Raw genomic sequence first — 12,119 nt, forward strand, 5'->3', positions numbered from 1 at the left:
AACAAGACAACTCCGGTAGGCGAAGAAATTGGGAGAGAGATGATGGAAGGCAAGGAGAGAAAGCAGTTATCAGAGGGACATCTCAGCGGTGCTCAGGGGCTCTGACTCCCCTCTTTGGGGCAGACTGTTGGGAGAAAGTCTGCCAGCAAATGGGCCGCTCCACTGCCTTCTTTCTCCTGCTGCATTTTAGAGCCAGGCCAGCTCCTTTCTGGGAGCAGCGCTGGGGCTCCTCGCACTGCACTCCCACAGCCAGCTCTGAGCCTCCCTCCCACCCCCGACCCTGAGCCATTCTGTTCCTGTCCATCCTGTGCTCACAGGCAACTTGTGTTCTTAATGCCTGTCCTTGGACCATGGGACTTCCTTGTTCAGCAGTTTGAAGTGGGTCCCCATCACCTATTCAATGGAATTTCACCTCTCATCCTGACATTCTATGACTTTCATGATCTTGGCCCGGTTCCTAAATCCCCTCCACGGGTTCCCAAACGCTCCTCCGTCACTCTCCTTTCCTGACTTTTGGAATTTACTCTGCGTTCATTTGGTCCTTATCATACACCCGGCAATGTACGCAGAGCTTTGCTAGGCCATTCTTCACAGTCTTCCTCCTCCACTGACCCTCACCGCCCAACTCCACCATCCTCACTCCCTGAGCACTTCCCACGAGCAAGGCTGGAGTGAGTGGGTCACACGCATCCTCCCATCCGCTGGGTGCAGGTCTTAACTCCCCTTTTCACAGGTGAGGGTGAAGGCCAAGAGGCCCAGAGACCTGCCCTTGTGAAGCCACATTGCTGGATGCAAATCAAACCCAGTATGACTCTAGGTCTGCCCAAGTGGGGGCCATACTCTGAGGCCACATGAGCTCACATTGGCCAGGCCTTCTCTCCCCATCTCCGTCCTGGAAATCATCCCTTTGAATCCCTTCCTGGCTGACTCCCACAGCAAAAGGAATGTAGCACCTCCCCCGTGGGGGGCTTCACACCTCCCCTGTGCCCCTGCAGGGTCCCATCTGCAGGTGTGGACATTTGTGATGAGTGAAATAAATCCCTGTGCATTTGCTGATGGCTGGGACTTGGAGTGCGCTTCTCAGGGGACGTGGGTTGGAAGAACCATGAGGAGGCAAAGAGGTTGCGGTAAGCTGAGTTCTTGGCCTGCTCCAAAATGCTCCTTTCCCAGAGGGTGGCAGAGAGGAGAGGAGGGTATACGCGATAAGACACTTTGTGGCTGGGTCTGATCCAAGCATATATTTGCTGAGTTTTGACAAATGCATGTGCCTATATAGTCCAAACCCCTACAAAACTACACAACATTACTGTCACTCTAGGAAGTTCTTTCATGCTCTTCCCAGGCAATTCCTGTCCTGCATGTGCTTTTAAGAAGTGAATGTGACGCTTGAAGTGAATGCTGTTGGGGCCTCTGACCACAAATCTGAGCAGCTGGGACAAAAGACCTGAAGGGCAGAATTAAAACCATAATTACGCCGAATCTGAAGCACTTCATCATGGTTGTCATCTTGTCTATTTCTCCCGACTCCTCCCTGCACTCCAAGTAGAATGCCACTCAGTACGTAAAGGGGGCGATCCCAACTTAGGAGCCTAAGACCTTCCTACTAGAAAGGCAGTGACAGACCGAAGGAGGAGAGGCAGTGAGAAAAGGAGAGAAAGCCAGAGCCAGAGAGTATGGCGGGAGAGAAAATGGCATGGGGAGAAAAGTGAGACCTGAGAGAGAAAGAAGGAGGGAGGCAGGGAAAAGTCCATCCTAATTTCTCTTAGATGGCACATCTTGATTTTATTTAAGCCATGCTGGCAGTGAAGGAAGCATTACTTTTTCTCATATGCAGCTTTTTCCTTTTGAAAGCCTAATTGTTCCACTTCCATTTTAATTAAATAAACATTAAATATGAGTCATAGCAGTAGATATGACTTTTCAGTACCCTTCAAAACCATTTGCCTGTACAACAGCAATTAATTCTCCCTTTCTGTAGTTCTTTGTAGATTATCTACAAAACAAAAATGTAACTACAGGGTTTTGGTTCCTAGGAATTTCGGTCTCCAAACACTGACGGGGACTTCTGTGTTTCCCCTGGCTTTCTCCCACCGTGAGAGGACAGTGCACGGTCAACACCAGCTACTGAGGAAACTACCAGTTCCCTGGGAAAAAAATTAAGAGGAGGCAATTATTTTCCTGGAAACGAGGCAGTAGAATGACAAAGAGATTTAGGAAGAAAGTATGTCTTTAGAAAGAGAAAATAAAGAGAAGATCCTTGGGAACATTTAAGGACTCACATTAAAATATTGGATAAGGACACAAAGCTGCAAAGGACAGAGGAAAGAGGGTAAAAGAAAAAAATGTGGATACTGCGGACCTCCAGCTGAGTGGAGCCTCCAGGTCTGCGCAGGAGGGTCTCAGAGGCCCCTGTCCTGCCCTCTACCCCGCGGGGTCTTTGCTTCACGCTGCCCCAGGTCTGGCCTACTAGGTGCACTCTTCAGTTTCTGCAGGCCATGGGCATCCCGGGATCTGGGAATTCTCTCCCAACTGCCTGGATAAAGCTCTCTCATTTTGAAGACCAGCTGGGCATCTGCCTCCGCCCGGTGCTGACCCTGTCAGGCCTCTAGCACCCTCTGGGGCTCCCACCTGCACAGGCCCACACTGACAAAGACAGCCAAGCCGATCATGCCTTTCCCCATTTCCCAAGACAATTCGCATCACAGAAGCAGAAGTTGAAGAGGCCAGTTTTTAGGACTGGAGGAGAAGATCGCCTCTATTTTCTCATAGCCCAAATTATATACCAGGCCTAGGCCAATGGCCAGGCCCCCCTCCCATACCTGATGTGGACACTGAGGGAGTGCACCGGTTTCTGAGTAACTGACATTTGGGTGAGAATCCGCCTCCACCATTTACTGGCTGTGTAGGCTGGAGGAGGTTTCAGACCTTCTTTGGGCTTTAATGACCTCACCTAGGTCTGGGGTGAGGCAAGTGGGATGGAGACAACACAGCCCCATTTTGACTCCTCCTCCTTCTGGGGACTCTGGGCCTGCCAGCCCCCACCCTGAACCCTGTACACAGCTGAGACTCCGGATTCTCACTTTTGTACTCCAGGTGGAAGCCGGCTGCCGACACGCTGATATCGGAGTAGAAGTGAAGGTAGAGCTGGTTGGAGGTGCTGTTCAGAAGGGCAGGCACGGTTGTTCCTGGGGCAACAAACAGGCACCACTCAGGCTTAGTCTCCTGGCCCCCGAGCTCCCCCCGTGTCTCCTGCTTGTGCTACCTGATGATGTTCTGCTCCCAAGGCCCCCAAGTGTCCCCACTACCGCACTGGTTAAAAGACAAACCAGTGCCCCTCAAAGCGCTGGGTCTCCAAGGTCCAAAGGAGGTGGGAGACCACAGACAACTTTCTGCAGACCGGGCAGTGGCACAGCCTTATGCCAGCAGCAGCATGAGTTCCTCGGGTGGTCCACAAGTTTGGTTCCCTCCCAGCCACCTTCAAAATGACTCTAGCATGTCTCCTTATCTGCGCAACGTGAGCAGTGTAGACAGTTTATCTGGGGCACGGGACTCCTTTTTATATCTTGGCAACATGGGTTCTGGGGCCTAGAAGACCCAAGTAATGAACCTGGTCACAGGGCTAAAACACACAGCACCCGCAACCTGAAGTCCACCACTGCAATGGGAGGTAAGTTAAACACAGGGTTCCCATGGGACCCGGGGATTCCACTCCTCAGTATGTGCCCAAGAGGATGGAAAACACATGTCCCCATAGAAACTGGTACAGGAAGGTTGATAACTGCATCAGCTAACAAGGGGGAAGAGCCAAATGGCCACGACCCGATGAATGGCAAACCAACAGGGTCTGTCCATGTGACGAAGTGCTGTACGTGCTACGCCACGCTGCCCCCTGACAACGTTCTGCTGAGTGAAAGAAGCCAGACACAGAAGGCCCCATATCAATGTCTGGGACAAGAAAATCCACAGAGATGGCAAGTGGGTTCGTGGTTGCCAGGGGACAGAAGTCGGGGTCGATGGGGAGTGGGTGCAGATGGGGACCTGGTTTCTTTCTGGGGCGAGGAGAATGTTCTGGGGTCGTGGTGATGGTTGTAGAACTTTGTGAATACACTAAAAACCCACTGAATTGTGCACTTTACAATGGTGAGTTTTATGGTCATGTGAATTGTATCTTAATAATAACAATACAATTAATACTAACAATGTCCACCGCTGCCCTCTGCGCTGAGGTCCCCGGAAGCCCCGCCTCACCTGAGAAGCTCCCCAGCATAGTCACAGTGTTGTCCGCCCCGTCGAACACTTCCAAGGAGTCCCAGTTCTGCTCGGTGACGAAGCTGATGACCTGAATCTGGGAGAGCGGAGGAAGTGAACTACGGGTCAGACAGCCTGCTCCCCACACTCCCTCTCTTCCTGTAACTAATTCAATTCCCGGGCACCTGCTCTGGGCCTGACATTGCGTGAGGTCCTTCTAGTAAAATTAAGATGCAGCCTCTGCCCTTGAGGAGCTCTGTGTCCCCAGTGGGTGAGACACGCGAGAAACGAAGGATTATCAGGCAGTGCACGGGGAAAGGAAATCCAGGAGTGGGGACACTTCAGGCTGACTGGCCTTCTCTCCGTCTCTTGAACATTCCTAGGGTTTGCCCGCTTTCCTGTTTGGACTATGTTGGATGTCCTGCAGTGAAGAGCCGGTTGCCTGCTCCTTGCTGGGCTGTCTGCCGTTGATCCCTGCTCACTGCCGCCCCGTTGGCCTCCCCCATGTCGCTTTAACCACTGGGCATCTGCTTTGGCCCTAATTCTGTTCCTGCCATTCAGGCTGTAGGTACAACACCCTAGGTGTGTGCCTGGTGTCTTATCTTTGCTTCTTGGTTTGCTCTTTCCCTTTGCCTGCAATGTCCCCGCTTTTACCCCTCACCATCTTAAGGAAAAAAAAACCCATTCAAGCTATTTGAAAAATATTTCCTATGGATCCTCCCCAATTTTTGTATTCCAGCCCCAGGCCCATTTCCTCCTTCTGGCCGCCCCTGATGGCCCGAGCCCGTGCCAGCCCCTCCTCCTTCCCGCCTCGCCCGGCTCTCTCCTCATGTCCCCCTGAGCCCTGGGGCCATGAGCTGTGATGTTTGTCAGTGTGTGGGCCCCAACTCCACCCTTGGCCTGAAGCAGGGACAGGGCTATGTCTCCTCCCAGCTACCTTCCCGATGGAGATGTCTCCTTCCCCTACCTGGATGCCAGCACCTTCAGGGACCACGATCTTCCACACGCAGTTGAGGCTGTTGAGGTAGGGCTCCGGGAAGCCGGGGGACAGGATGGTGCCCCTGCGCTCCGTGAGGTTGCCTCCACACGGCACTGGGAGGAGGCAGCTCTGGTCTTTGCGGGTCCCCCATGGGAACCTTCCCAAACAGGCTTTTCTCAGGGCCCCCCAGCCTGCTTGTGATTCCCACCCCCACCCTGCTGGCTTCTCCAGTCGGGCCTCAGTCCCACCCTCTCCCATGACTCCTCCCCATGCAACCCTCTTCAGGGGCTAGACCCATGCACCTCCCTTCACACCTGTCCCTCCACCCCAATTCCCCAGCAATCCCAGCTCTTCCTCCTCCTCCTTGCTGTTTTCACATTCACTCCACAGGCTAGTGACCTGAGTTATGTGGGCAGGCAAGGGCTGCTGGGTGTCTTGGGGTAGCTGCTGGATCTTGCTACCTCCCCCAGGGAGAAAGGACTGTTTGCTGGGCACCCCTCCCGAGTCCCGGGTACCCAGGAACTCACCTACACATGTTGGCGCTGAGACATTCCACTGGGCCAAGGCCCCCGGAACAGGGAGGCACTCGATTTCTGGGGACCCCTGCAGGGCATAGCCGGAATTGCATTCGAAGCGGACGATGGCCCCCACAGAGAAGTCACTGCCCAGTCTCTTGCCATAGCGGGGTTCCGGCACAGAGCTGCACTGCGTGGCGCTGGTTCGGGGCACCGCTGCAGGGGACAAGGGCACTGAAGGGCAGGCCTCTCTCTTCTGGAAACTGGCCTGGGGATGGACTCACCACTGGACTGGAACTGACAGCTTGGATGGGGCCCAGACAGGCTCTGGGCACTCTTTCCCTTAGAGCAGGGATAGAGGGCTTCCTAGGATGAGGCCCGTGTCTCAAAATAAAGATGGACATAAAATGCCGAGGCACAACTCTGGAAGCCACAGGAGACAGTGTGAGTCCCTGGCCAGGCTTCAGGGCCACTCGTGTTCCTTGCCTTCCCCGTGATGCCCCTCACCGGTCAGGGTCCCACACCTCCTCACAGGGAGGGTGGCCCTTCCTCCCCCACTTCAGTGCTGTCACTCTGCTTTTGGCCTCTCCCCCAGGTGCCTTAAGACCTGCCCAGGGCTCTGATCTCCGTCATCTGAATCTCCTCTCTCCCCACCCACAACGGTAGGTAGGGCCTTTTAACCTAGGCCCAGGTACAGCGTCCCCTGCGGCAGGATTCCCCCTGCACCTCAAAACGCAGCTCACCCCGGGCAACTGAATAAATAGAACCGCACTGACACCGGGCCCCAAACGGCGCACCTTCTTCTGGGCAAGCAGAGGCTGGGGCCTGCAGGCGAACACCAGGATGCTGCCAGCCTTCGCCTTTCAGGGCCAGTAGGAAAGGGAGCGAACACTGACGACCGCTTGGTGCCAGCTGTCTGTGGACTCTCTCTTAATCCCATCAGTGAAGGGTGTTACTACCCTCAGTTAACAGGGGAGCAACCTGGGGCTCCGAGAGCAGGAGTCACGGGCGCCCAGGGAGAAGGTGGCAGGGCTGGGGCTCAGACCCCTGTCCGCCTCACTGCCAAGCCTGTGTTTTCCCCACAGCTTGCCCGGGCCTTGTGGGTAAAACCAAGCCCCACAGGACAGAGTCCAGGAAAGAGGCCTGGGCTGGTCTTCCCAGTGCCATTGGGGTGTTGTCAGACAGTGCGGGGGGGGGCAGGATGAGCTTCTCACGTCTGATTTCCCCCCTCCTTTCCCACGGAGTTTGGTCCAAGAATTGTGTGTGGAGCACATGAATGTACAAAATTCAACTGCATTTCAAGGAACTGCCTCACAAACTAGTTGGTATCACCAATACCCTGAGAATAAGGCACAGACTAAGGGGCAAAGATCGTTGTTCCTTTGGTCCCGAAGTCACTGGAAAACGGAGCCTCCCTCCCTCCCACACCCGCATCCCACGTACCTTGGTAGACAAAGTGGAAGCCTCTGGCTGGTACTTGGCCTTTGGCACTGAACTTAATGAGAACTTGATTGGAGGTGGCCAAGGGCAGTGACTCTCCTGCCGAGATAAGAGGTGAGGAGGAGAGGAGGACGGTGAGTCCAGCAGTTGGGCCCAGCAGATAAGATCCTGGCCAGGAAGGAGGGGCTGCCCGTGCTGTTCGCACCAATTCCTTCCACATCCCAGCTCCTCCTGGAACGAAACCTCACATCTTCACTGAGCTTTTCAGTTTAAAGTTCACAGGAGGCTGTAGTATCCACGGTCTTATCGTGACCCACAGTCAGTGTGAAGTTGGCATGACAAGGGTTCAGTGCTCTCAGCTAACGGATCAAGAAGGAGAGGTTCAGAATGACGAAATGACCTGCCTGGGGAGGAGAAGCTTCTACAGCGCCGGTGACCCACCAGCGTGAAGATAAGGCCATTACCAGAACCAAACTGCCTGGTGGACTGCGGGGACCGCTGTTGTCAGTCTGATGCATGAACAAGCACCAGCCCTGGGAAGGAGGGTGCTGGGATCTTTTGAGAGTAACTGGCCTTTCCCAGATTCTCTGTGAGATGATCAATAACCAGGCAAATGTATAATTTATTGCTCTACAAGGACACTTTTGAGAGTAAAAGGGCATGCTATTAATAATTATACTGGGACAACCCAGTGAAAGCCGGGACTGTCCCAGGCAAAGCAGGACAGGTTGTCCCCCAACCCATAGCACACAAACTAATGAAAGCCTAAATGAGCCCAGGGAGTTAGGGGAGCCCGACTTCCCTAACTTTATATCAGAAGAGTAAGGTGTGTCTTCTGCTTGGTGTGGTACAGATGGGTGAGGGACAGACGGCATGATCAGACCTGCAGCCAGGAAGCGCAGTCTTGGTCATCATTCCCTTCCTGTGGAAGTGGAGGGACTGGGGGTGGAGGCAGTGGCATGGCCACTCTGCATGATGCCCCTCAGAAGCTTTAGGGACCCCTGAGAATGGCTGCTGACTTCAGCAGCAGAACGGAAGTAGGGGTTGCAGAAAGCCAGGCTGCAGTTCTACCGTAGCGAGCGCTGGAGCTGGCATCAGCTGAGAGGCCACTGGGAGGCTCATCTGGGGCCCACCAGTGCTTGTGGGAGGCTGAGGGATGCTACTGGCCACAGGGAGTGGGTGGCCTTTGGCACAGCACCCTGAGACTTGCACGTGACCCAGATGGCTGAGTCTGGCTGGGAGTCATTGCCCCAGCGGACTCTTGGCTGCCAAAGTGGAAAACAAAACCAAAACTCATGAAGGCGAAGTATCTCCTCATTATCTCCACCCCCTCCTCTCAGGGCATGTGAGTGGAACAAAGCTCAACTATTCCATCCTCCCACCATGTGGCTGGACATGTGCGGATTAGGACCCTGGTGACCTCTGACAGAGCCCATCTGGACTTGCGTCCCTGGACATACGTAGGTCCCCCTCTCCCTGGCTAAGCAAGGACACAGCAAGACCCCTGGATGCACACAAATATTCCAGAGTTTTAAGAAAGCAAACTACCCTGAGAAACCAAAGCAAATGTTTTTGTAGGACCTCCAACAAAGAAGAGGCAAAATCCCAGAAGACTGTCGATCGGAACTGTCACAAGAATCTAGCATTGCACCCATGAAATCAGAGGAGGGAGACAGGCCAAAGGCAAGAGCTGAGGTTAGCGAAGGCTTCAGAGAGACGAGAAATGCTGGCGCAGGGCGGCCGGGTTCTGCAGAAGTCGAACAGTGACGCGGAGATTCAATTTGGGAAATTCTCCCAGAACCCGCAGAAAAAGGATAAAGAGATTAAAATAAAGAGAGAAACGATAAGTGGCATGAAAGATAGATGAAAAAATCTAATATACATATATCAAGAATTCTAGAGAGAGAGAAGACAAGAGAAACTGAAGGAAAATAAGAGATGATGACTTTCTTAAGCTTAAGGAAGACTTGAGGTTCAGACTGAAACTGTTCACCAAGTGCCAGATCTAATTAATGAGAAAGGGTTTCTGCCACAACACATCCTGCTGAGCCTTTTGATTTTAAAAATTAAGAAAAATATGAAAGGTATTTAGAAAGAAAAGCACAGGCTGCCCACGAGATAAAGAACCAGGCAGGACTCCCATCTGTCTGCGATACTAGCTGTTGGAACAGGGCGGAACGAATGCTGTAGTTTTGAGACAGAAAGTGTGTGACCCATAACTTGATTTACAATCAAGCTGTCATTTATATGTCAAAGGAAATGCGTTCTCACACATGCAAGGTGACAGCAGTGCAGTTATGAGCCCTACTAAAAAAATGAGTGAAAGTAGGGAAATAAAAAGCTTTCAGGGATACAGACAACCTGGAAAGTATAGTCGAGCCCAGATAATTTTGTGAATAGGTAACAACACTAAAGGCAAATGTGAAAACTTGTTGGGGAAGAAAGCCATCATTTAAAAATAATTATAATAACATTAAAAGTCCAAGTATATATTTTAAAAAAACATAGAAATTAGAGATCGGTTGGGTATGATTAGAAAGGTGAGGAGGCAAAATCAAAGCAAAACCAAATGAAACCAACAAAACAAAAACACCCAGAAGGAACAAAGCAAGTGGACTGACAGCAGACCAGATGTTTCACTTGTAAAATCAGTAAGTACATTTCCTCTTAAAAGGAAAACACTCTCAGAGAAAATGAGGAAGGTATATGAGGCAAACGCAGACACAACAGTTGTTAGAAACACAAGAAGACAACACAATACCACAACTGTAGTGGGAGATACCCTCACAGTATTCCCTACCCCTGACGTATCAACTAGGAAAACAAAGTGAAGCGTGCTGAGCGGTGCCCCTCAAGCTTCCCTGCCGCCCAGCACTGGGTGCGAACAGGCACACGTCGGCACCAGGAGCTCGTCAGCAGGGTCTCTCCAAATGAGGAGTAAGATGAGATCTGAGCATATGGATGCTGATGTCTGTAGGTTCTATCATCTATCTATCTATCTATCTATCTATCATCTATTTATCATCTCCCTACCTATTTTGCTATTTCTAGTGGTCTTATACATCTATATCTACACCTATATCTATATCCACATTTATATCCGATATAAGTTCTAAAAGTACACACGTTTATTTCTTTCTATCTGTACCTATACTTATATTCCTATATCTATACCTGCTTATACCTCTGTCAATCACACATCTATCTATCTACCTATCTATCAAGAGATTTTGGAAGAGCATCCTACCTGGAGAGATCCCGATGACCCCTCCAGCTGGGTGTGAATGTGTGGGGTGGTGGTGTGGAAAGCCATTTGACTGAGAACCACCCTCCCACCGCCCCCCGTAATGGATCTGAATAACAAAATTGAGCAAGACTGATCTTAAGGCTGTTACAAAGCTCGCTGGATCCCAACGGTAACTCTAGGAGGTGGCACTTTTACTCTCTGCCTTTTACAGATGAGGAGACTAAAGCTCGGAGTGTGGTCACGTGTTGTGCCTGCAGGCGCATCGCAGGGAGGCGGGAGAGCTCGGGAATCTGAGGGGCGGGGTCAGGGGCTTCACTCGCCCCTCCCCTCTCTGTGGCACCCCGACCCTACAGAGACCCCGCACTCTTGTCAGATACCTGGGGAGTTAAAAAGAATGTCCTCACCTAATGAGAGAGCCTCATTTAAACCCCAAAGTAGAATGGCACAAACTACGTTCTCTAACCACATGGCCATAAAAACAGAAGACAATGCAAATGCAATAGGAACAAGTTCTTGGTGTGGGAGGAGGGGAGGGGAGAGGAGGGAAGAGATGTTCTTAAACAACCCCTGGGAAAAGAAGAGTAAAATTCCATCATGAGTTATTTAGAAAGAGATGATGATGCAAATAGTGCATACCAATATTTACGACTGGAAGCCCAAACTACGCTTAGAGGTGAATATATTGCTGTAAACATGCTCTTTATCACACAGAGAAAATAACAGACAAGGCTCTCAACTCAAGATGTTAGAACAAGAACACAATAGTCTGAAGAAAAAAATGGGGAGGGGTATTATGAAAAAAAAAAGGCAGAGGTTAATTCATCAGAATATAACAACAAACTCCACAGAAGAATTGGGAAGTAGATGCAGTAAAAAATAAATCAAAACGAAACAAACAACAAAAACCTCTGGTCCAGCTGAGTGAAAAGGGGGACTACGCATACAGCATTCAGCATTGTACAGGCAGGAGATACAACCACTAATAGAAAGGAAATTAAATAGTGTCATAGTAGCATATTACATAAGCAATGTTGCTAAAGTTAAAATAATTATGAAATGAATTTTTACCAAAACATAAAACATCAGCATTCATAACAAAGTAAGATACCAGAACAGAGCAATAAAAATGGAAGAAAATAAGAGAAAAACCACGGAAAAGGAAGAGATAAAATAGTGAGACAAATTTATCTGCAGAGGATATTAAAGGACCCGGGGGAATCAGCTGGCAGTGTTCACATTGTTACGGAAGGTTTGATGACTTTATAAAATGACTCCAAAAATACCAGTCTTCCAACATACTGGCAAAGACCAACTAGAGAATGTAACGTGGGGAGGCCCATTTACAGGAGCAACAGAAGTTGCCGTGACATATCTAGGAATAAAGTTGACCAAGACTGCACACTGCCTAAATGAAAATCACAGCGCCCCCATCAGGTCACAGATGGGAGGTAAATGCAGAGACACACATGCCCCTCTGGGTGGGAAGAAGAGTTCCTGTTCTAAAACAGCGTGTTCTCCCCCAGTCAGCCTACTGTGTCAGTTTAACGGATTCCAGTGAAAATTCCAAAGCAATTTTTAAAAACTTGACAACATATTTCCAAGGTTTATCTGGAGGCAAAAGTTAAGCAAGAAAAGCTAATAAAAATTCAAAACAAAGAATGTCTATGGGGACTTATCTTACAGTATGTTT

At 50.6% G+C, this 12,119-nt stretch overlaps 1 protein-coding gene across 2 annotated transcripts in view; it reads right to left on the bottom strand.

The window, feature by feature from the left end:
• Nucleotides 1-12,119, bottom strand: part of CSMD2 (CUB and Sushi multiple domains 2) — a 555,419-nt gene that overhangs the window by 88,962 nt on the left and 454,338 nt on the right. For both annotated transcript variants that reach the window (XM_028512433.2, XM_036025734.1), the window contains 5 exons: nucleotides 7,186-7,281; nucleotides 5,755-5,958; nucleotides 5,216-5,340; nucleotides 4,249-4,345; nucleotides 3,081-3,185 (listed from right to left, as the gene is read on the bottom strand). In XM_028512433.2, coding sequence (XP_028368234.1) covers nucleotides 3,081-3,185; nucleotides 4,249-4,345; nucleotides 5,216-5,340; nucleotides 5,755-5,958; nucleotides 7,186-7,281 — 627 coding nt within the window. The remainder of the gene's footprint in view (nucleotides 1-3,080; nucleotides 3,186-4,248; nucleotides 4,346-5,215; nucleotides 5,341-5,754; nucleotides 5,959-7,185; nucleotides 7,282-12,119) is intronic.

This window comes from Phyllostomus discolor, chromosome 5, assembly GCF_004126475.2.
Source record: "Phyllostomus discolor isolate MPI-MPIP mPhyDis1 chromosome 5, mPhyDis1.pri.v3, whole genome shotgun sequence".
Lineage (NCBI taxonomy): Eukaryota > Metazoa > Chordata > Mammalia > Chiroptera > Phyllostomidae > Phyllostomus > Phyllostomus discolor.